The sequence below is a fragment of the Xenopus laevis genome, chromosome 2S (assembly GCF_017654675.1).
Source record: "Xenopus laevis strain J_2021 chromosome 2S, Xenopus_laevis_v10.1, whole genome shotgun sequence".
NCBI classification, from domain to species: Eukaryota; Metazoa; Chordata; class Amphibia; order Anura; family Pipidae; genus Xenopus; species Xenopus laevis.
Window position 1 is genome coordinate 61,022,614 of NC_054374.1, and position 24,461 is coordinate 61,047,074.

The 24,461-nt window shown below is 37.9% G+C and overlaps 1 protein-coding gene across 1 annotated transcript; it reads right to left on the reverse strand.

The window, feature by feature from the left end:
* Positions 1–516: 516 nt before the first annotated feature.
* gnat2.S (guanine nucleotide binding protein (G protein), alpha transducing activity polypeptide 2 S homeolog) lies at positions 517–23,838 on the reverse strand. The gene is made up of 8 exons (NM_001092925.1): positions 23,363–23,838; positions 18,300–18,342; positions 16,860–17,001; positions 16,223–16,380; positions 14,509–14,637; positions 10,943–11,072; positions 9,510–9,663; positions 517–1,106 (listed from the first exon to the last, which is right to left on the reverse strand). Exons 1-8 carry the CDS (start codon positions 23,478–23,480, stop codon positions 916–918), a joined length of 1,065 nt encoding a protein of 354 aa, NP_001086394.1. The 5' UTR covers positions 23,481–23,838; the 3' UTR covers positions 517–915.
* Between the last annotated feature and the right edge of the window lie 623 nt (positions 23,839–24,461).

Consider the following 24,461-nt stretch of genomic DNA (forward strand, 5'->3'; position numbering starts at 1 on the left):
TGCTTGCTATTATTTGGGTCTAGGGAAGACGTACCATCCAATACTGATATAGGCTAGAGCCAGGAGTGCCCATTTACTAATGCAAGGTCTACTAATGTTTCATGGGAAATATTTCAATACTGATTTATGGCAAAATGTATATTGCTATATTTAACAAATAACTATTTCTTATGCAACTGTAAAATAATAAATATCTGAATGAAAAGCATGAAACAGGAGGGTGATTTAGACACACTGTTTGTTTACGGTGAGATCTACTGATCACCTGCTTAAGGTCTACTGGTAGATCCCGATCTACCTTTTGGATACCCCAGGGCTAGACTGTACAATTGGTTTATCCCTCTTTTCTAAGAATTTTGAAATTTTAGAATTAGAATTTTCTTCTTGTGCTAAAGCATTTGTTTCTATACTTAGAACTGTATAGGTGAAGTATATTCTATATAATCATAAATATTACCTAATTCTTAACAAAATTCCCAAGTATATGGTAAAAAAGAAAAGATAATAAAAGTATAGAGGCTTGTAACTAGGTTTAATGGGTTGACAAAGTTTCATACAAAGTCTGGGCTTTTCTGGCAAGCTGTGCTTAAGGGAACAACTGCACATCAACAAAGCCTGCAAACTGAGCCTGCAGAGAAACATGATGTATATATGCGTGTCATTTGCTTACATGTTTATTAGCATATTTATGGTGGAAGGTCATGTAGGATGTGCAGTTGCAGAGCAATCAGCCTTTTGCATCTGTAATGCCCAAGGATAAAGTCCTTATATATGCCTCTATGATTAAGCTGAAATGATTTGAGTAGGGTGATCTGCTTTTGTTCGGGGTTGTCAGTCATTTTCAGGGTCAAAAGGAAGTGTTTTTTTTTTTCTCTGAGCAGTAAGATATGGGCTTTTTATTTTTTGCCAGAGGCTTCAGAAAAGTCCGCAGTCTTTCAGGGTCTCCTTGATGATGATATCAGTCACTGCATCAAATACAAATTTAACATTCTGAGTATCTGTGGCACAGGTCATGTGGCCGTAAATTTCCTTGGATTCTTTTCGCATGTTCAAGTCCAGGAACTGCTGTTTGATGTAATTCCCTGCATCATCAAATGTGTTTGGACCTTGAAAATGAAAGCACATAGAACTTGAAAAGCAGTGTTCTGTTAATATTTTTTTTGCTAGAATGGGGCTAGCCCACACAATAGATGTGCCCCCCCCCCCCGGGGTGTTTCTGGGGGTTTTGTTGCTCCAGGCGGCCTTTCAGATGCTGCCACTCCCTCACACCTGCTGCTTACCTTTCCGAGTGCTGGAGTGGGTCGAGGGAGGCCGCATTGCTAGTGCTATTGCCCCTGCTAACCTGCAAGCTGCTGCCACCTGAGGTTAGTTTCTCAACTCGCCTCATGGCAGCAGCGCTCCTGCCCCCCCCCCAAAAAAAAATTTCTATACTTCATTTAAATCTGGCGCTCAAAGTTTCTGTATGGTAATTGGCCAATGGTGTGGCTAAATGTTGCTAATCATTTTTTTGGAATTAAATATTTGATTTACAGAGTTACTATGGATCTTTTTTTATGGCAGCTATCATTGACCCCTGCAACAAGAAGGTAAACCTCAAATAAAACTAGACTAGCAAGGACTTTCCTGTCAGTGGCATTTGTAGTAAAGTGTAACTCAAAAGTAGGGATGCACCAAATTCAGGATTCCAGAATCCTACGGCTAACATCACTCTACATTTTGGTGCAAATATATGGTGGTGCAGCCTGCACCGGTGTTTTTTATATAGTGACAGGAATGACTCTGATCCACCTGTCACTGCACTGCAATGCACTACACTACAGTGCTTTGGTTTTGGTCAGACAGTGCCATCACCAGCGGTATGGGGAAAGCAATCATTACTGTCCCTACAACACATATAGGGGGCCCATTTACTTAGCTCGAGTTAAGAAATGAATAAAAAAAAACTTCAAATTTCTAATGTTTTTTTGGCTCCTTCGACCATCGAATGGGCTACTTCGACTCGAACGATTCTAACTAAAAATCGTTCGGCTATTCGACCATTCGATAGTCAAAGTACTGTCTCTTTAAGAAAAAACTTCGACCCCCTAGTTCGCCACCTAAAAGCTACCGAAGTCAATGTTAGCCTATGGGAAAGGTCCCCATAGGCTTTGCTAGCTTTTTTAGGTCGAACAAAAATCGTTCGCTCGATGGATTAAAATCCTTCGATTTGAAGGATTTAACGTTCGATTGAACGATTTTTCGAATATCGCTAAATCCTTCGAAGTCGAAGAATTTAATTTAGGCAGTCGAATATTGAGGATTAATTAACCCTCGATATTCGACCTTAAAGGGGAAGGAAACCTCGTCGGCGCTAACCCCCCTCCCCCCTCCCGTGTATTGACCCCCTCCCTCCTCCCCCCTGGCCTACCCCTCCCGCTGGGCAAATGCCCCTAACTTGTTACTTACCCTTCTGCGCAGGTCCAGTCCAGGGAGTTCACAGGCGACATCTTCTTCCTCCTTTGACCAGCGTTTTGGCGCATGCGCAGTAGGAGCAGTTCGCCGGTACGGATCTACTGCGCATGCGCCAAAAGTCACGCGCATGCGCAGTAGATCGTACCGGCGAAACGATCCTACTGCGCATGCGCCGGTCAAAGCAGGAAGAAGATCGCGTGGAAGAAGATGTCGCCTGTGAACTCCCTGGACTGGACCTGCGCAGAAGGGAAAGTAACAAGTTAGGGGCATTTGCCCAGCGGGAGGGGTAGGCCACGGGGGAGGGGGGGCAATACACGGGAGGGGGGATGGGGGGTTAGCGCCGAGGAGGTTCCCTTCCCCTTTAAGTAAATTTGCCCCACAATATGGGTCACCCTTTTCTTCCAAAATGCAGTGTAATATTGTTTTGCACTCTGAGCACTGTCTGGTACACAGTATTAAAACAGTGACATTGGCATGTGTCTTCTGTCTTTATGATTCAGTCTGCGCTTTTAAGTGAACATATCTACCAAGGCATCAGCGATATACATACATTTTGTGCCCCTTTTTGCATTTTCTGGGCAAAATTTGCCCAGTTTGTGCTATGACAGACTTTTTGTCAGTGATACACTTGTGATAAAGTGGCGCTTTCTGTGGCAGTAGAGAAAATGTACAGTGTAACATTAGCTTACGTGTTGATATAAACCAACCCTTAAAACACAATTGTGGGGCTTTAAAGGTCTGGCCAATTGAATGAAAAAAAATTTCATACGTGATACACAATACAATTTTTAAGATGTGCATATGCAAATTAGGATAAGTATTCGGTTCAGTATTCAACCAAATTAAAAAAAAAATTTTTTTTTTTAAATTTTGTGTACAGTTTGATTGACTGATGTACCATAGATAATGGTTGCTTTGAAATTTATAAGGAGGGACACGGATTAAAAAAGGGTGGAAGAGTTTGTATTTATGTAAATCTTGAATTAAAGGGATTCATGATTTTTATGGCATAGTTTTTATTTGTAAATTACACTGCAAATAATTCACTCTACCATTTAAAATTGAATTCCTAACCCAACAAGTGTATTCGTTTCAGTTGTAATATTGGTGTGTACAGTATGTAGCCAGGTCATTTTACCCATTTCATGTGGTTTCATAAAGTGTCAGAGCTGCACTTTGGAACTGCTTTCTGACAAGCTATTGTTTCTCCTACTCAATGTAACTGAAGGAGTCTGTTCTTATATCTACTAGGGAGCTGGTATCTGGTTACCTTACCATTGTTCTGTTGAAGGGCTGCTGAGGGTGGGTTGGGGGAAGGGAAGGGGTGATATAACTTCTAAAGTTCATCGGAGCACAAGTCACATGACTGGGGGCACCAGGGAAACTGACAATATGTCTATCCCCATGTCAGATTTCAAAATTAAATATAAAATAATCTTTTTTGGATAGAGATTTCGGCTGAGCTAAAGGTTACAAAGAAAATTGTCATTGGTGTATGCTAAAAAACCACCACAACTAAGTTACAAGAATGAAGCCCGGCTACGTTTACAAATGGAGGCACCTTTACAACTAGGTCAAGTTATGGATTACTTAAATTATCCATTCATTGACTTGGGTAATGGGGTTTCCCAGTCAGAAAACTCTAGTGGGTTAGTTAATATGCTAAATTACAACTTTTTATATCAGCTAGTTCAAGAACTTAGGAACTGATAATACTAATAATACCAATTTGCATAAGTGAGCATTTAGGGAATAGTAATCATAACATGGTTTTCTTTGACATGTTGCAGAGACAACACCAAGGGAGTAACTAAAACGCTAAATTTTAGACATGCAAATTTTGCCAGTATAAGGGCATCTAGGCAACATATTAACTGGGAAAGGCTTTTCATAGGGTTAAACACAAAAGAAAAATTGGACGTCTTTAAAATGCTTCTTAATACAGTACATGTCCTTGTATTCCCCTTGTAAGCAAGAAAAGTCATCACAAAACCTTTGTGGTTTGACAGAAATGTTGTTGTTGAGGTTGGTAAGAAAAGATAGGCTTTTAAAGCTTTTAAGTTAGCTGGAACAGTTGAAACTTTATCAGGTATAAGGATGCTAATAAATCAGATGAGCTAAAATAGAGATTGAAAAGGGTATTGAAGTGAGAAGTAAATGAATCAAAAATTATATTTTTAAGTATGTAAAGTAGGAAGGGGTGCGCCCCTTAATAAGGGGGGGGGGCAGATGGCCGATGAGAACAGGGAGAAAGCAGAGATTCTAAACTTTTCCTTCTTAATAGTCCCATTTCTAGTGAATGCTGAGGCATGGTCCAGGCCCATGCAAAAGTTAATCAAAAAGGGACTAGAACACGGAAAATTAAAGAAAGGTCTGGGACCAGGGTCCTATAGAAGCTAAGGTTTGTGATTGCCAAACCTCTCTACTTAATTTTTCAGGTTTTATTAAAGCAACAGTAACACAAACAAATTCAAGTGATTTAAAGTAATTTAAATATAATGTATTGTTTCTCTGCGCTTTAAAAACTGGTGTTTGCTTCAGAAATACTACTACAGTTTTTAAAAAAAAGATGATGTGAAGCCATGGAGGCAGCCATTCAATGGTCAGGTTACATAGCTGATAAAAGATACATTCTGCAGAATACCATTGTTTTCTCTTACAGAGCTTATCTTTTATTTGCTTAGTAACCTGTGCCTTTTCTCCTTTTTCCAGCCTAAATGGCTACCCCATGGCTACACAGCAGCTTATTTACATAAACTATAGAAGACTTCATAAGCAAGCACCAAACTTTTACCGATGTAGGGCAATAGTACAGTATATTTTAATTACTTTAAAATTATTTTATTTTTTCGTGTCATTGTTCCTTTAAAGTCTGACATGGTATATATGGCACAGGATATCCTGTGACCTCACCTCTGATGAAGTGCCAGAAAGAGGCATGAAACGCGTCAGGTGACCTAACATGTCATAGGGTAGGAGTACATCTGTAAAGGATGCCTGTTTGTTGTTTTAATTATTCCAATAAAGCTGGACAGTGATTTTATCCCATGTGTGTGGAATGGCTTTCTTACCCACTAAATCCCCTACATATTGTTTCTCCTACTCAATGTAACTGAAGGAGCCGCAGTGGGACGCAGTGGGTTTTTTACTAGTTAGTGCTGTTGTTATATCTACCAGGGAACAGTTATCTGGTTACCTTCCTATTGTTCTGCTAATGGGCTGCTGGGAGGAAAGAATAGGGTAATATCAGTCCAACTTGCAGTGCAGCAGTAAAGAGTGACTGAAGTTTATCAACACAAGTCACATTACTGGGGGCACCTGGGAAACTGACAATATGTCTAATTTCAGATTTCAAAATTAAATATAAAAAAATCTGTTTGCACTTTTGAAAAACGTATTTCAGTGCAGAAGTCTGCTGGAGCAGCACTATTAACTGATGCGTATTGAAAAAAATCATGTTTTCCCATGACCGTATCCCTTTAATAATTAAATTAAGGAATGTTAGCCTGGAACATAGTATTTGTACCTGGATAAAGAACTGACTGAATGATAGATTACAAAGAGTGGTGGTAAAATGAACATTTTCTAATTGGATCATTGTTGTTAGTGGAGTATTGCAAGGGTCTCTGCTTGGTCCTTTGCTTTTTAACGTGTTTATTAAAAAAAACTTTTCTGGTGATGGGCAAAGTTTCTATTTTTGCTGATGATACTAAATTGTAGGTTCCATGCAGGATGCTGCCTCTTTGCAGAGTTTAACTAGATTGAAAAACTGGGCAGCAAGCTGGAAAATGAGGTTCAATGTTGATAAATGCAAGGTTATGAACTGAGTGGCAGTGGGTTGGGGTTTTCCATAATTGTGAAGGATTCAGGGATGTTTGTAGAGAAGTTGCCTTATTTCAGGCAGTGTCATTATTTAGCTAATAAAAGCAAATAAAGTACAGTCTTGCATGAAACAGGTGATGAAAACATACATTTGCTTCTTTATAGGTCTGTAAGGACTCACCTTGAGTATGCAGTACAGTTTTGGGTTCCATTAATAATATATTAATGAGGTGGAGAGAGCACAGAGAAGTGCAACTAAACTTGTTAAAGGGAGGGAAGATTTACCTTTATGTCAAGGTTGGAGTTTCTCCAGAAAAAAAAAAAAACGCTTGTCAGGGGACATGATTACTTACTAATGAAGTACATTAGAGGACATTATAGTATGGGATATTTTTTCCCATAAAGAGGATCACCGCACCAGAGGCAACCCCTTTATACTAGAGGACAAGAACTTTAATTTGAAGTAATGTAGGTAGGTTTTAACAGTGATGTTGTGATGGCTGATTCTGTTAATGGCTTGGATGATTTCTTGGACAAGCAGAATATCTAAGGGGCTATTATGATATAAAATATATAATTAATATAGATATTGGTACATACAGTTGTATACAGAATAATAGCAGTGGATTTAAAAAAAGTGAATAAAGCTCAAAATTGCTTATTTCCAAACATGCAAATGCAAAAATGTATCAAATTTGTTTTATTGCTTTACAGAAAGTGAAGAAGAGGGAATATTCTACTTTACAAACTCAAACATTCACTGTATAAACTGAAAAATGTTTCAAGATTTTGCTTTCGTTTGAATCACTCAACTAATATTTAGTTGTATAACCACTGTTTCTGAGACCTAAGGAACAGCATTTTTGATGTCACCCTACAAGTTTTCTATTGGATTATGCAATAAATAGACCCAACACCATAGTATGAGAAACATACACAGTGTACTGTGGCTTGAATTCAGTGTTTGGGGGTTGTCTGAGGTTAATGATCAGGTTAGTGATGTTGGACTGCTATTATTTTGAACACAAATGTATAATTTATATGAGTTTATGGAAGGGTTGTTGTGAGTGTGTGTGTGTGTGTACAGTGTTCAGATTAATAGCAGTCCAACATCACTAACCTGATCAATCACTTTTCATGTTTTTGGAAGAAATTATATTTCTACATGGCATATAATTCACTAGTAGGTGTAGTAGAGTAAAAGAAAACCAACAGACCCAACAGTCATGACGTGCATGCTGCTGATGCTGTGTAATTAAAACATTAAATGAGGCTTGTTCAAAAGAATAGCCTGTTCCAAATAATAGCAGTGTGGAGTTCAATTAGTGAGGTCATTCATTCTGTGAAAAAAAGGTGTCAATTATGGCCCTTATTTAAGGAAGGAAGGCCACAAATATTGTGCAGGCTGATACTAGTGCATTTCTCTCTGAAAATCTGAGTAAAATGGGTAGTTTCAGACAATGTTCAGAAAACCAGCGTACTTTGAAAAAGTTGATTGGAGAGGGGAAAACATATAAAGATGTCCAGAAAATGGATAGAAGAATAGCCAAAATGGCAGACTCAGCCAATGATCATCTCCAGGAGGATCAAAGGTCTAAAGTTACCTTTGAGTACTGTTACAATTAGAAGACGCCTATCTGAAACCAAGCTATCGGCAAGAAGCCCCCGCAAAGTCCCATTGTTGAAAAAAAGACGTGCTGAAGAGGTTACAATTTGCCACACTGACTGGCCTAAAGAGAAATGGAATAGCAATTTTGTGGACTGATGAAATCAAGATTGTTCTTTTTAGGTCTAGTGGCTGCAGACAGTTTGTCAGACGACTGCCAAACACTGAATTCAAGCCACAGTACACTGTGAAGATAGTGAAGCATGGTAGCACAAGTATCATGATATGGGGATGTTTCTCATACTATGGTGTTGGGTCTATTTATAGTATATGATCATGGATCAGTTTCAGTACACCAAAATGCTTGAAGAGGTCATGTTGCCTTATGCCGAAGAGGAAATGTGCTTGAAATGGGTGTTTCAACAAGACAACGACCCAAACACACCAGTAAACGAGCAACATCTTGGTTCCAGACCAACAAGCAGAGCCGGGCCAGGCGGGCAGTCGCCCTAGGCAACCTGGCCGGCTGTGGCGCCGAAGAGGGGCCCGGGGGGGCAAATAGCTGCTTGCGCGCACAGACGCTAGTGCGCATGGGCCAATCAACACAAATCAACATGAGTGGACAGTCCAGACAGGAGATAGAGGACCAGACTAGGGGGTAGGAGCCAGAGAAGGTACGTGCCTGGTGTCCCCCCAGCTATGTGCCCTAGGTACATGCCTACTCTATTCATTTTATGCTCTCTATTCTATTCAATATATCATTAATTGCATCCATATGTGTAGGGGGTGGATCCATCACAGTATTTAAAGGGGAGTTCACTTACTACGAATTTAGCTCTGAAGAAGTGCCGTTTGTTCTGGGCTTAACTGCACTATGATTGCCACTGTTTGTCACATTGTTTGCGTGAATAAAAGCCATATTTGATGAAGAGCTAACGTTCCCTATTTTGTCCGGCTGAGCGCCTGCAGTGATCAAGCTCATCTTGTATCACATGCCTACTCTGCCTACCCCTAGTTTCGGCCCTGCCAACAAGATTGACGTTATGGAGTGGCCAGCCCAATCCCCAGACTTTAATCCAATAGAAAACTTGTGGGGTGACATCAAACCAACATCTGCAAAACCAAGAAATGCTGAAGAATTATGAAATGTAACAGGTGCTAGAAGTTGGTCGACTCCATGCAACATAGATGTGCAGCAGTTCTCAGAAACAGTGCTTATACAACTAAATATTAGTTCAGTGATTCAAAGGAAAGCAAAATCTTGAAACATTTTTCAGTTTATAGAGTGAATGTTTGAGTTTGTTAAGAAGAATGCAGACACTGCTATTCTTTTGGAACAGCCTAATATTCCCTTTTCTAAACTTTCTGTAAAAGAATAACACAAATTTGATACATTTTTCTTCATGCTTTGATTTGGAATAGAATGTGCATTATTCCAAATGCATTTGTGTGTATGGAAATAAAAGCTATTATAAGCATTTTGAGCTTTATTCATTTTTTTAAACACACTGAACACAACTGTATATACAGTGGGCACTAGGTTTCTTTTGGAGCGGTTGAGCTTGATGAACTTTATTTTTTTCAACCCAACTTAACCATGTAACTATGCAGGGCTGCTAGAATTACTCACCATCATAATCTGGAAAACAGATGCTAAGATGAACCTTCTTTATTTTATGTTCAAAAAGATCTTTTTTGTTCAGGAAAAGGACAATTGATGTTGCAGCAAAGAATTTGTGATTGCAGATGCTGTTGAACAAGTGAAGAGATTCATGCATCCGATTCTGAAACGGCAAAATAAAATGTAAACAAACACGAATAATGAATGCTTATTTGTTGCCTGTATGTCACAGGAAACATCTATAATGCAAGCTTTATTAATGACTTGTATGTCACATGTAACGTTGAAAAGAATTGAATTGAATCCTATTTGTTGCCACAGTTTTAATAATGCATTTACCTTTCCCACAACAGTCATATAGACTGCACAAACCTCACAATCTGCCAAGGTAAGTGGGCAAGTGAAGGAAATGCAAGCAGTGGCTTACCTGAGAATGACTAACTCAAAGATCAAGATGCTGCAGACCACATCCGTGTTAAGCTGGCCATAGACGCAACAACCTCATCGCACGAATCGAGGATTCGTACGATTTTCTGACCGTGTGTGGAGAGTCCCGACATTTTTCGTCCAGCGGAGATCGGTCGTTTGGTCAATCGGACAGGTTACAAAATTTCTGTTGGCTGCCGATAATATCTCTGCATGTATTGCCGATCATACGATTTTCAGTGGGAGACTGTCACTAGCTTTGTACGATTGCTGTCAGGGGCAGAACATCGGCTGAACTGTTCTTTACTACTTTATTTGGTCGGAATGGTAAGACTTTGATCTGAATGCTTAGTGGCAGGTCGGGAGATGGGAAAGTCCGATCGTACATTGATCTTTGCGTCTGTGGCCAGCTTTAGGCTTTCAACTGCAAGTTGCTCACTTGTAGAACTTGTTTTCACCCTTGATATTACATACTGTGTTTGCTGCAACTTTTAGCAATTCATATCATCTTAGCATTTGGAAAGGACATTAAGGGTGTTATTTATTAAAATCTGATTTTTTCAATAAAAAAAGTCAAACCAAACTAGAATCCACGACTTGACCTTATTTATTATTAAAAAAGCTCAATTTAATCGGGTCGGGTAAAAACTCAATAAAATGGAGCTAAAACCTAATCGTACGCTTTTTCCTGAGTTTTTTTTTCCAGAATTGCCCAATTTTTTCGGATTGTTCAAAAAGTTTGGATAAATACTATAGGGACCTCTCCCACTGACTTACATACAACCTTGGCAGGTCTGAGATGGCGGATTTTGGAAATTCAGGGTTTTTGCTGCATCAGGCCTTACTATTTTTCCCATGCCTTTTCTGGTTTGGTAAATCCTGACTGGGTTGTCTAATATATATTTGCTTTTAAATTTCTAATCCAAGCACTGATTTATTCTTTCACCTTTGGTATGTCAAAATGTTTGTTAGATATTGCATGGGAGATTTTTCACAATATTACAGGTTTAACTTACCACTTCTTCATCTTCCACCAGTACCATGTCATAAGCACTAAGTGCTCCACAGAATATGATGCAGGTTACACCCTCAAAACAGTGAATCCATTTTTTACGTTCTGACCTTTGGCCTCCAACATCAAACATCCTGTTATACATAAAGAGAGCATTATGAAAACATGGGAAATCAGGAATAATATTTTTCAGGAAGAACAGCTAAATAAATGTAGATTGGAAATTGTAGGTAAAGATTTTCAGAATTAATAGACAGAGTTATTTCATTATTGAGCCGTGTTTTTAGGTAATTAAGATTCAGCGTGCTTAAAGGAACAGTAATGCCAAAAAAATTAACAATTTTGCAATAATGAAAATATAGTGTACTGTTGCTATAACTGATGACATCAATAAGAGCTGTAGGCTTCCTTTTATTCACCTAATCAACATTTTTTTTTACAATTATTCCCATTTTCTCTGTAATAATAAAACATTACATTGTACTTGATCCAAACTAAAATATAATTAATCCTTATATGAAGCAAAACCAGCCTATTGAGATTATAATGTTTACATGATTTTCTAGTAGCCTTAAGGTATGAAGATCCAAATTACAGAAAGTTCCATTATCTGATAAACCCCAGGTTTCCAGATTCTGGATAACAGGTACCGTGTGTGTGTGTGTGAATTATTTATTTGATATCCTGCTCTTTTCCATATGTTTTAAGTTTTGGCTGACAGATGTATTATTTTTTTCTTTGCTCTGAATGTTGATAGGCAGTGCTGAATATTAATCTGCTTTATCAGATTATATCTGGTATAAAAACAAATAAGGGAAGAGGGGGTCCTCAACCCCAAAACAGTGTTTTTAAATAATAAAAGAAAATTATTTTTTAGTGACTTTCTAATAAAGTACAGTAAATATAACAAGTGATGGGCAAATAAATTCACCAGGCACGAATTTGCGGCGAATTCCAGGGTTTCGCCGCCGGCGTCAATTTCCATTTTTCACGATTTGTTTGTGAAAAAGTTTGAATTGCTAGATTTTTTCGTGAAAAGGTTTGAATTGCTTGATTTTTATTGAAAACGTTCGAATTGCTCTATTTTTTCATCAAAATGTTCGAATTTCACTATTTTTTTCGTGAACTTTCAGATTTCAAGAAGCGGGAGAGATTCGCCCATCGCTAAATATAACATCAGCAACATGAAAACCAACTAATCCTTTAACTTCAAGCTCTACAGCAATGCAGACATGGCTGGTCAAATGTGGAAAGAGCTCTCAAGTGAGGAATGGGTAGAAAAATAAATAATAATAAAAGCTCTATCAGAATAGCACACTATTTTGGCGGTGGATTCAACAGATATGGCCAAAACATGTTCAAGAGCTCTAGTATTAATAGTGACAGCCTGTAGATTGTTGTGGCTTGGATGCTGGACTGCAGATAATGCTTTAAAGTTTAACTTGTGTAACATTTCACATGTTGAAGCCCAAAGCTGAACGATATGATTACAATATGTGACAGAAGGGAAATTTGTGTTTCTTTTTCTGGGCAAACGGATCAGGGTGCAAAATGCGTTTTTTGGCTGATTCAAACAAGCCTCAAGGAATGGAGTTTAAAAGTGGACGACTACTTCAAAAGAGTCTAAAAAAGTGGAAAGTATTCATGATGTGGCTTATGGAACAGTAAACCCAAAAAATGAAAGTGTTTTAAAGAAATGGCAATATAATGAAGTGTTGGCGTGTTTGCTTCAGAAACACTACAATAGTTTATATGAACAAGTTGCTGTGTAGCCATGGGGGCAGCCATTCAGGCACACAGTCTACACAGTAGTCTACACAACAAATACATGGTGAAGAATCCCATTATATACTACAGAGTTTATCCGTTATCTGCTCTGTATCCTGTGCCTTATCTCCTTTTTCCAGCGTTGAATGGCTGCCCCCATGGATACCCATCAGCTTGTTTAAATAAACTATAACATACTTTTTGAAGCAAACACACCAGTGCAGCACTACTATGCACTATATTTTCATTTCTTTAAAACAGTTTAATTTTTTGGTGTTACTGTTTAAGGACAAATAAGTTCATTTAACAAATCTGTTCATAGGTAACATTTTTGCATTTATCCAAGCAGGTCTGGAAAATCTTAAATTAAGGAACACTTCGAGGGGACCGTTTTGATTTATGTCTTGTTTTTAAAATGTGTAAAATACATATTTTTAAACACACAGACACACACACACAAAATTATGAAATCCACACACAAAAAAAACCCCCAACTTTAATATGAAAGTGGTAAATGTGTCATAAGTGTTAGATTCACTCCTGTATATTGTATACTTCAAGACTTGGCAGAGTCCTCTTTACTTATGCAGGGATTAACTAGGAGAAGGTATTGCTGGTTCCCTCTAGGAAAATCCATTGAGCTTACTAAAGGAAAGTCTTGAGGAATTTGGTACCTATTAAGTGAAAAACACTGGTGATTAAGATATTTAAAGAGCTTTGCTGTAATCCAAAAGAAGGTTTAAATATGTGACGGTCTGCCATACTGTAAGCTAACCTTTTACAGTCCTAATGGAACACAAAGTTTGCATGAGAGCTTTAACATGTGGCTTTTTTTTACTTTGACGTTTGAGATGCAGGTATGAACACACCTAAATGCATGGCTAATGGATTGCAATGGTTAATGGACTATATTTTATTCTGCTGTACCCAAGAGCATTCCAACTTTTTACAACAGTAGTATTTACACCATTTTCCTTAAATGTAAAAGGTCCTTTTTTTGGAGCTTTGGAAGTAAAGTGAGTTATTCATCATGGTGGATGTAAAGAAACATTAACGTTAATAAAGGTATTAAGAATTATGATAAGACAATATAATGTCTGTTAGAGTTTGAGTAGAGCAACAAGATTGAACAAGAATGGATAGATTGAAAGTGCTTTACGGTATGGAATATACTTTTGGCATATGCATATTTTCTTCTTATTAAGTAATATTGGATATTATTTAATTATTTGTGGGGTTTTTCTTACTCTCTTTGATGTTGTAAATTTGTATGACGCATCTTATGTTGTACATTTTTTTCTCCTTTTTCTCTGGAAATAAGTTAAAGATTTTTTTTTAAAAATTCAGTAACTTTGTATTTTGTCATTCATCCCTCTCGTGAAGCTGCCTCTGCCAGGCCTCATGGAGACTTTACGGCTCTTGCTTTAAACCTTTTTAGAATATGAATATGGAACCTCCTCTATTATAAAATTAGTGAATGTCCCTGCTGGAAGGACCTATTAGTGAAACGGAGAGTTTATTGTATCGTCCCATTTTATATTTATATAGTTATTTCTACCCCTAAGAGCTATTTTCTAGTCTAGTATGCTCATTTTTTGTAGGTGCTCATGTTTTACACATAAAAACTTCCTATTGCTGCTGACTGTGAAATTAATTTTCTTCTATCTTTGCAAATAAGCATTAGATGTGCATATTATAGAACATGTTTCCTGCCTGAATGGGACAGATAAGATATGTTATGTGTTAATGCACAGACAGACTGTTGCAGAACTGCTATCACAGTATGCTGATTTACAGAGGTACCTGAAGTGAAGATCTTTAAAGGAGAATTGAGATTCAATGATTCCTGTGGTTTTCACTCTGGAGCGCAGCACATCCTGCTCATTAGGAATGTAGTTTGGTGCTGTGATCCTGTCCAGTTCGTTCAAGTAGCTTGTGAATAAAATGGGAAGACAGAGGGGCACATTTACTTAGCTCGAGTGAATGAATAGAAGAAAAAATACTTCGTTTTGTTTGGCTACTTCGACCATCGAATTAGCTCCTTCGACTACGACTTCGACTTCTAATCAAACGATTCGAACTAAAAATCGTTTGACTATTCGACCATTCGATAGTCCAAGTACTGTCTCTTTAAAAAAATCTTCGACCCCCTACTTCGCCACCTAAAACCTACCGAACCTCAATGTTAGCCTATGGGGAAGGACCCCATAGGCTTTCTAACAAATTTGTGATCGAAGGAAAATCGTTTGATCGATGGATTCGAAGGATTTAATAGTTAGATCGAAGGATTATTCCTTCAATCGTTCGATCGAACGAATTGCGCTAAACTTTGATATTCGAAGTCGAAGGATTTAACTTTGACAGTCGAATATCGAGGGTTAATTAACCCTCGATATTCGACCCTAAGTAAGTGTGCCCCATAATGTTTAGCACTAGGAGAACTAAAGCCTAACTAAAGAAGTAGGCTACAAATGTTGTACATTATGTTTTGTACTTCTGTACCAGCCCAAGGCAACCACGGCCCTTTAGCAGGAAAGATCTGTGTCTCCAAAGATGTCCCAGTAGCTCCTCGTCTTCTTTTCTGCTGATTCACTGCACATGCTCTGTGCTGATGTCACTTACTGAGCTAAGGGACCCACTCACAATATACAATACACATAGAATGGAAATGTCACAATATAAGGCTGATTAGTAATTAATACAGATAATTAGAACATGTCAGCTCAAAAAAAAAATCTGTGCAGGTAGCATCAGAATTTAATAATCAGCTTTGTTGCATCATTTTATATTACAGACAATCCTAATTTTCTGCTTGATAATTTGTGACAACCCCTAAATTTAGCTTCTCAACAGCTGCTCAGGGCCCACTGAGCATCCAAGATGGTGACCCCCTGTGACAAGTTTGAAGTGCTGGATAATTGCTTCTATTGAGATGCTAAAACTTTAGGCTGGTGCAGTATGTAAAATATGGCGTTTTTAGGGTTTAGATACAGCCATCATATAATTACACCTTTGATAATTATAACCTCCATCATGTCTCCTTTTATTGACGTGAATTAAATGGTTTATAATTGCTTGTGACAGGTGGTATTGGGCCTAACTATTAAAAATTCCATGTCAATGACAAGATGAACAATAGAGTATTGGATATATTTTCACTAGTGGGAAAGCTTCCATTGACATATGTCAAACCAGACTGCTATCTTCCTAGGAAAAAGCAGTGGAGAAGAAAATACCTAAAGCCTCTTTAACAGTTTTGATTATTTTGTCTAGAAATAATGGGGTAATATAATAAAACCATCTAAAGCTCTTTGCTGCCCCTGATAACTTGTGGGGCCTTGTGCCATAAGCAGTATAACACCCGTACATTATAAAAGAAAGAAGCAGCCTGGATTGCTGGAGATACATGTGTTCAGCAACCCCATGAACAAGTTAATTCAGACTTTTTATGCCAAAACTGTCCATCAAGCTGTTGTGTGAACAAAAGAATTCTAAAATCTACATTCAAGTGACTCACTAGGAAGCAGAGTCATTGAGCTGGTATTCTGCAGCCCTTTCAAAGCAGGCTTGTACACCATCATCTTTCCACAATTTTTTAATCACGTCCACAAGCTCTGGAGGCATTGTACCTTCCTCAATGGAGTCTGCGAGGTGGGAGAGAATGCGCCCATCATCCTATGATGAGGTGGGGAAGATCAGGTAGGGATAGGGGAGCAAAGTTAGAAAAACATTAGTTCTGGAGACTTGTAATTAACGCTTGTTAAAATGTATATAAAGCTTTCATTCATTAAAGGTCATAATATACAATTTTAAATAGTTATAAGTCTAATGCAAATTCACTTGCAAAGTAATTATAAAAAATGTTTTAGCACTCCGAGCAGTTTATTCAGTTTGTTAAAATGTCATAGCATACAAGTGTTCAGTCAATCAGCAACATGCTGATCTGATTTTACTTAAACAGAGGACACATAATGGGAAGAGAAAACCAGCAGATGGCAGTGTCTGTATATAATGTAGATAGAATACATTTCAAAAGTAAGCATGCCTGTCTGGTTTACTGCACACTGCCATCTTCAGGTACAGGTTGTTTTAATGTGGGGTTCTTTGTGAAAAAATATATACCAGGAGATAAAACTGCCAAGGTTGATACTGACCGCTTTACTAGAGTCTCCATAATCAATTCCCAGAGTGGACATAGCACGGACAATGGCCAGGATAGACTGCAGTATATTTCCATATATGATAGATCTGAACTCAATACACTCTTGCTCTGTGTACCCATCCTGGTGAATAATCCTTTGGGTAAAAAATGAGAATACAAGGAGAGAAAAAAGCGAGATATGATGAAAATAGATGAAAGCATGACTTGATATAAGTCATCGTATCATTCTAACTTCAAAGTAGTTTATAGCAAAACTTATATAATAGCCAATGTTAAATGTGTGACCTGTGACAATATATACAAAATTGCATCTCCTTTTCAAACATGCCTTTAAATATGCATTTTTAAGGAGCTTTGCGCATGAGCATGAAGACAAGCTGCCACCCTGCTAACAGAAATGCATTTTTTAGTTATATCACATTCTATTTCAATAACTTTGCTAACAAGAAATCATTTCTCCTCATGACAAAAATCATAGAAATTCTACCATGCAGTTGGTTAGTTTTAAGATGTTTCTCAGAAGTAACTGAAAGTGTAAATAATAGTGCTATGGGCACCAGCCATCAATTAATTCAGCTGCAGGTTGCCACCAGATTGAAAATAAAAGACATTAAAGTGCTTCAATGCCAGATTGTAGGTACTTTTTGGAAAGGGTGGCCCCAAAGCGCTGATTTTCTGGTTCCTGACTCTTCTACCAATCTTTGACCACTCTGATTGCTGTCAGTCACAACCAGACTGCTTAAACTTTGTTTCTATAGGACTTTGGGGGCCTTTTCTTCAATGTAAAGCTTCTTAATAAGTCATGCTTTCTACTCTATAGGCAGTGTGGAATCAAAAAGTAATGGTTTTTGTAACTATGAAAGGCTCACTGGAGAGCAACATAATGAAATTAGTTTTTAAATGTATTTGTGATGCATAGCACTACATGTTTCGGACCACATAGGTTGCACCAGAGGAAGGACCAATGTGGTCCGAAACATGTAGTGCTGTGCTATGCATCTCAAATAAACTTAAAAACTAATTTCATTACGTCGCTCTCCAGTGAACCTTTTACAGTTACATGTAGAAGTGGTGAACCTACTACACTGTTTGAGGAGCTAAACTACACATACCTGCAGCATTACAGAGGACACCTATTGATTGACGTTTAAGAGAAACACTTAATTTAAATATATTTTAGTTGAGATGGTTGTTTGTGGGCCCCTGCCCTGGTGGATTCTGGCTTAATGGTACTTTGTTTACTTATTAAAGTGATCCTAGTTACTAACTATGCATGAAGGGTTTCCTGCTTGCATCTTGTATATTTATTATATACATTTTAAAGCCTATGCCAAAGGAGAGAAATAAGAAATACATTATATTTCTTTATGTATATATATATATATATATATATATATATATATATATATATATATTTCTATATGACACTTACTTCATCTGCTTGACAATTGTGCTTTTCCCAGATTCTCCAGCACCTGCAAAAAGGCCAAACAGCAGAGCAGGTTGATATAAAGCACTTACGGATGTCTAAATTTGAGAGAGGTTATTTTTAATGACAAAATAAGATAATAGCCAATACATTTTTACATGACAACTCATTGAACACCATTGTTTAGCTCTGATGCTAAAAGAAAGGGATGTTATATATATTTTTCATAGTGAGTGGAAGAATATAGAAAACCCCTCACAGAGTGTTTAATAAAAACTGTTAGCTCATCTTACTGTTAGTATGAAAAATTGTATTTGAAGACATTTTACGTCTCCAAATTCTATTTGTGATTTGTCAGTTATTAACTTTTTTTGTTCAGGTTAAAAAATTCAACTGGCATCTGGTTGCTAGGACTTTTCTTCAGGCAGGCAACCAGTCAACTGTTTGAAATTCAGAATGTAAGAAAAATTGTAGAGAGCCTGAAAAGATAGATAAGCAATAGAAAATAATAACAATATCACTAAACCATTGTTTTTAATAACTTTGTAGAGTCCAAACAAGTCACAAGACATACATTTTGATTATTTCTGGTCCATGTTCTGAACAATACCCTAAATGAAAATCATGTCGGCCTATGTCAGCATCTGTAATCAATCTGCACTTCCATAATGATCCTATTTGTAACTCTGTATAGCCAATATGGCAAAATCAATTACTACCTTTTAAATACACATTAATAATTATGAAGCTCAACCAGTTTATGGTTAAATTAGTGGGACTTATTTACTAACATGTGTTCAGACCTGGATTTGTGGGCAGACAACAAAGTCCTGGGCCTAGGGCAGCAAAAATCTTGGAGTGGCATGCCGCCCACTGGCTGCATTTCCACAGGGGTCTGGACAGGAGATTTTGTCATTTGAATCTTCCCTTGCAGTACCCAGTGGAGGCAATCACATAGAAAGAGCAGCGAAGGAGGCAGGGGCGAGAGGGGGACTGAGATGGTGTGCAAGGAGGCAATCAGGAGGAGATTTGGAAGCAAGCAGGGGAGATCTGGTCTGGGGCAGGGGGGGGGGTTGCAATAGGGCCATGCAGCCTATGGGTGCAAAATCTTTAAATATGTCCCTGCATGTGCTCAATAAGAAACAAGTATATTGTAGATGTATTTGCTTTTATAAGTGTTCATACATGTGTTATACCAGAAATAAAATTATTGTTTTAAGAATCTATTACGTTCATAACCCGGCGGTTATAGGCCCATAAATTTGACATCTGTGGAGGCCAAATTATTTGAATGTTTGTTGAGAGTTCACATTGAAGAGTATGTTTGGAAGACGTGAGAGGGTAATTGTCCATGGTGCTTTCTCTACTTAGGGTAGAATTCTCAAATGGAGTGGCACAGGGTTCTGTATTTGGCTAATATTATTTAATTTGCTCATTAAAGGGGTTGTTAACTTTTAGTATGATGTAGATAGTGGTATTGTGAAACAAATTTCCATTGGCTTTCATTTTCTATTATTTGTAGTTTTGGGTTATTTAGCTTTTTATTCAGCAGCTTGCAGTTTCAACAATGTGGTTGCTAGGGTCCAAATTGCCCTAGCAAACATGCATTGATCTGTATATGATACTGAAATATGAATAGAAGAGGACCTGAATAGAAAATTTGTGTATTAAACAGTAACAATGACAATACATTTGTAGCCTTACAGAGCATTTGTTTTTAGATGGGGTCAGTGACCGCCAGCTTGGAAAATCCTTTTTCTGGGGTATATTTATCAAAGAGTGAAGTTAGAGGTTGCCACAGTCCTCTAGAGTGAAATTCCGGCACTCTTCATTCATTTCTGTGGAATTTTGAAAGGCGTATTTATCAAAGGATGAACTTTCACTTTCACCCATTGATAAATACTCTTTATATATGTTAGGAAATGTCTGGAAAAAAACAGTTCCCCAAAAAAAGTTTGTTAGGACTTTTGCAGGCAATCACGCTGAAAAAGTAAAATATGCCAACGTTCTTTGAACTTTGATGCATTTTCGGCTCATAGGATATGATGTAAGTGACAGAGAATTGAGAAAGATCTCGATGCTTTATAGCACTTCGTCTGATCTGAGGTGAAGAAGGCAACTCTGGAGAAAGAGGTAACGGATTGGTGCTTTTTAGTAAACTGGCAATGTACCTTCTGGTGGCAACGCTGTAGAAAAGTCACTAGTGTTAAGCTGGCTGTAGATGTTGAGATTTTTAAAAGATCAGATCCTGATCGTGAGACCACGATCTTCTCAGAACGATCGTACGATCGTACGAATTTACTATCAACTAAAAAGACCGATTTGCCAGGAAAACAAAGGGGAGCTGCCTGCTTGGCCCTGCAAACATAGAGAGATTGCACTGGGACCGACAAAGATTTGATTTTTGACCTGGCCGATCAATTTTCTGACAGATGTCGGCCGAAAAATCATAAGATGTACGATCGTTCGAATCCCACTAACCGTACGATAATTTTGAAGGATCGTTTGGGCTTCCCTAAAATCAGTCGTTCGGCAAGAAGAATCATTGCGTCTATGGGGAGTTTTAGCCACTTCGCTCTTTGGTAAATATGCCCCATATCCTTGATATCAGGGCAAGTGTCCAACAAGACAAATCAGGATCAGTTACCTGTTATCTGAAAGGCTTATTAACATTTATTAAACTGCTGCCTGGAAATGCCTTTGGGCAGTGTTAAGATTAGCCATAGTAAAGTAAAGAAGCACTGAACTTAAAGTGATGGCAGATGAGGTGCTTTGTTGCCCATGGTAGAGGATATTCACCACTCTTTGTTTTCTCTGTTTTCTTTAAGCTCTAAAGGTTGTGCCAGTGGCATGATCTTTTTCATGCTCAGTCCACATGTCGTCTATGCAGAAAGGTTGGAGTTTATTGGTTCACTCAGAGCATGCAATGCAACCTGGTTTAGGCTGGAGTCAAAGGATTCAGGCAAAGGTTCAGTGCCCTTCTAAAGAAGCTTCCTGGAGCTTAACTGCACAGTCCCTCCATTGAATGGTTGAGCAACAGCAGCAAGGCAAAGACCTCTACTTATCCTAATCTGTGCCATCCTAGCGCATTGCTACTCAGCGACAAGAATAGTGAGCAGGCTGCCCTATTTAAGGCTTTATGTAAGTGGCTCCTTCTTATTTTAGTTCAATTCAGTGAAAAAGTGGATGAAAGGATTTGGCCCAACTAAATTGAATAAATGTGTATTGGCTGAAAGAAGGTTAAAAAAAGAAAACAAACAGAGTCGTGTAAAACCTACTGACCTATACTATGTTACATGATCTGGCAACAGTATGGACAGCTCAAGCAGAGCCAGCATGCAAAGGGTTAAATACAGTCAGAATGAGGGGTAAAACAACATGTTAGGGCAATTGCACATTGACCATTTTGAGCATTTTGCCCTCATAGTAATGAGTAACTTGTGCTGGGCATATGAGTGAAATGACATCATTCAGTCGTATGTCAGATATGAAACAATGACATGATGTGCACTTTGCAGGCTATGTGCACAATTGGCAAAAATTTGCATGAACATTGTTCTTTGTAGCAAACAGGGAAATACTTGGCACTAGTGTAAACTAAAGATGCTTTGAGTAACACGTGCTTTTCTATCTGTGTAAGCCTTCTTTTACAGCGAAGGCTAATTTTAGAGTTTGCGTAACTGAAACAGATAATGTTCTTTGCATCCTTCTCAGCTCTGGACTGACATCTCTCATCTCCTGCTAATCACCTTCAGAAAATCATCAAGCTAATGAGCAGCAGCTGCTGGTGCAGTAATATTAAAGGATTTACTGCATCAGAGATCAACTCTTTGCTCGAGAACATCCAAGCTTTACACCACTATTCACATTTTCATACTGAATTGGGATACATTTTATCTGCCATCTCTGTGCCTTAAGCTGATATGTTGTTAGTTATAGATACTTCTGTTGTATTCTTTTAAAAACCGTTGTATTCTTTTGATACATGTGTAGATCACAAAAAAATGTAGAATATTTTTTTTTAATTTTTTAAGGACACATGTAGACTGACAGTATAAAAACTAATTACATTTCTGTTCTTTCAGTTCCTAGTGCAATTACATTTCTGTTCTTTCGGTTCCTACTCTATTTAGTGCATCCTAGTAAGGATGCAGTAAATACAGTATGGCAGCAGGCAGAAATACCAAGTTCATATCCCTTTAATTTGTAATCTAAAATCAATCTGAATCTCATTAGAGCATCTTTGGAAGAAACTTAAATAAAACACCCTGAATGAAACATCTTTGTTGAATTTTGGAATCAATGAAGGGCTTCTAAGGTTTGCATAATTCTCCACTGTACATATTTCAAGGGGTTGTTGGAAAGTGTAAGCAACACTGTTAAAATAAACCTCTGCTACATCAGCAATATCACTGATTATATTGTAGATAATGGGACAGAAACAGGTTCCAGTTCTATATAGTATTTGTATTAAAAAGGTATCCTGTTCATTACACCTATTTTTGTTATATCATTATACTGTTTGAAATAAACAAGTATATACACACAGCTACTCTCTCTACCTGCTTATTCATATCTATCTGACTAATGCTTCATCAATCCTTTAGATTCTGACCACTATATAATACACATACTGCACTGGCAGTGACTTCAGAAAGATGCTAAACATTTGTATTCGAGTAACTGTACCAGAATACAGCTCTAGGGCATTACCAAAAGTCATCTAGCAGGTTAAAGTGACCAACTGGCCATTTTAGCCTAATTCTCAAACCTCTACTTTGTTGATTTTCATGTCACAGTCTTGTTTCAAAATGTAAGAGTAACCACACAGAGCTATAGAAAGTCTTGGACACTGCAAAGCATGTGATGCAGGTTTTTTTTTACATCTAAGCATGTAGTTTAGTTAATCGAATTCCCTCCCTGATACATTACTGCAGGGACTTGAATAGATCAATCCATTTTGAAAAACCTTAAACCAAAACTGCACTTGAGTATTTAGGAGAATAGAACCAAGAAAAACATACTGTCAGCACTGACCCCCACCATTGTTCATTTCCCCTTCTCACCCAGCAGTAGAAGTTTGACGGTCTTGGCATCAATTGCTGCATCTTCCTGCAGTTTCTTCTCTAGCTCCTTTGATCTTTTTGCAAGCTCCTTGTCTTCTGCACTTGCTCCACTCCCCATTTCTTCTAATGCTGTAGAAATGCTGAGGATCTCAGTGTCCTCGTTACTTTGAATAATTACTTCTTGGCCCTCCACCTCTGTACTTAGTGTGCTTAAGTTATCTATTTTTGATCTGAAAAGGGTGCTTGCGCGCCCTAGGAATTTAGACTACTGAATACCACTCTTCTGAAGATACTTGAATACCTTTTCCTTCACTATCGTTTTTATTAGTTTAAGTGGACAAGTTATCTTCCCAGTGCAGTGGCCTTAACTGCTTTCTGTAGATATTGCCCCTTTCTCTCCTATTCCTATTTTCTCTCTCACTGGCTAATGTCTCCTCTTTCTTTTCAATGCCTACTTTCTATCCTACTCATGGAGCCTCTTGTACTGCCTTCTGTCTTGATCTGCTCAAGAGTTTTCAGGATGAAAGCTTTTCAATAATTACCTGACCTAGGAAATCCCATTATGAGTATTTTAGCTTAGAGATGGGTGGGGATTTGACTAGAAGGATAGGCGTATTAGGGAACATTGACATTTCTTGAGGGACAGGTAGAGTATCATTGTTTTTATTTAATCTAGTTTTTGAGTACTGAAATTCTTTAATGCAAACATGAGCACAGAAGAAGTATAATAATAAAACTAACCCCTTTATCACCAATACAAAAAAGACCAACAGTAAGCAGTGGGAGTTATTAGAGTGCTGTTAAAAGGATAGTTTTGTGTGGTAGGCATAGTCCATTGCCAACAACCTGAATGCTTTTGCTTATCTCAAGTTCAAGTATTCTTTCCTTACATACCAATTAATTGTCAATCTTTGTTTGTAGTTATGTATGTGCAGTCACTGCTGACACAGAAAGCATGTTACTGTTGTTGTAAGTATTACATCAGTTGCTATATTGAGGACTTAGTGTCAATAAAGTAGTATCTTAAGTGTGATTAAACTGAAACTAATAGGAAAGCCGATACTTATTTACGCTGTCCGTCTGTATATTATTGCCAGGC

Bases quoted from the DNA above. Each gene is read 5' to 3' on its own strand.
- gnat2.S (NM_001092925.1), bottom strand. From the start codon at position 23,480: ATGGGGAGTGGAGCAAGTGCAGAAGACAAGGAGCTTGCAAAAAGATCA. The intron at 16,381-16,859 runs GTCAGTATCAAC...ACCTCATCATAG, and splicing joins ATGGAGACTCTAGTAAAGCG to GATGATGGGCGCATTCTCTC. The intron at 9,664-10,942 runs GTAAGTTAAACC...TTGCCGTTTCAG, and splicing joins TGGTGGAAGATGAAGAAGTG to AATCGGATGCATGAATCTCT.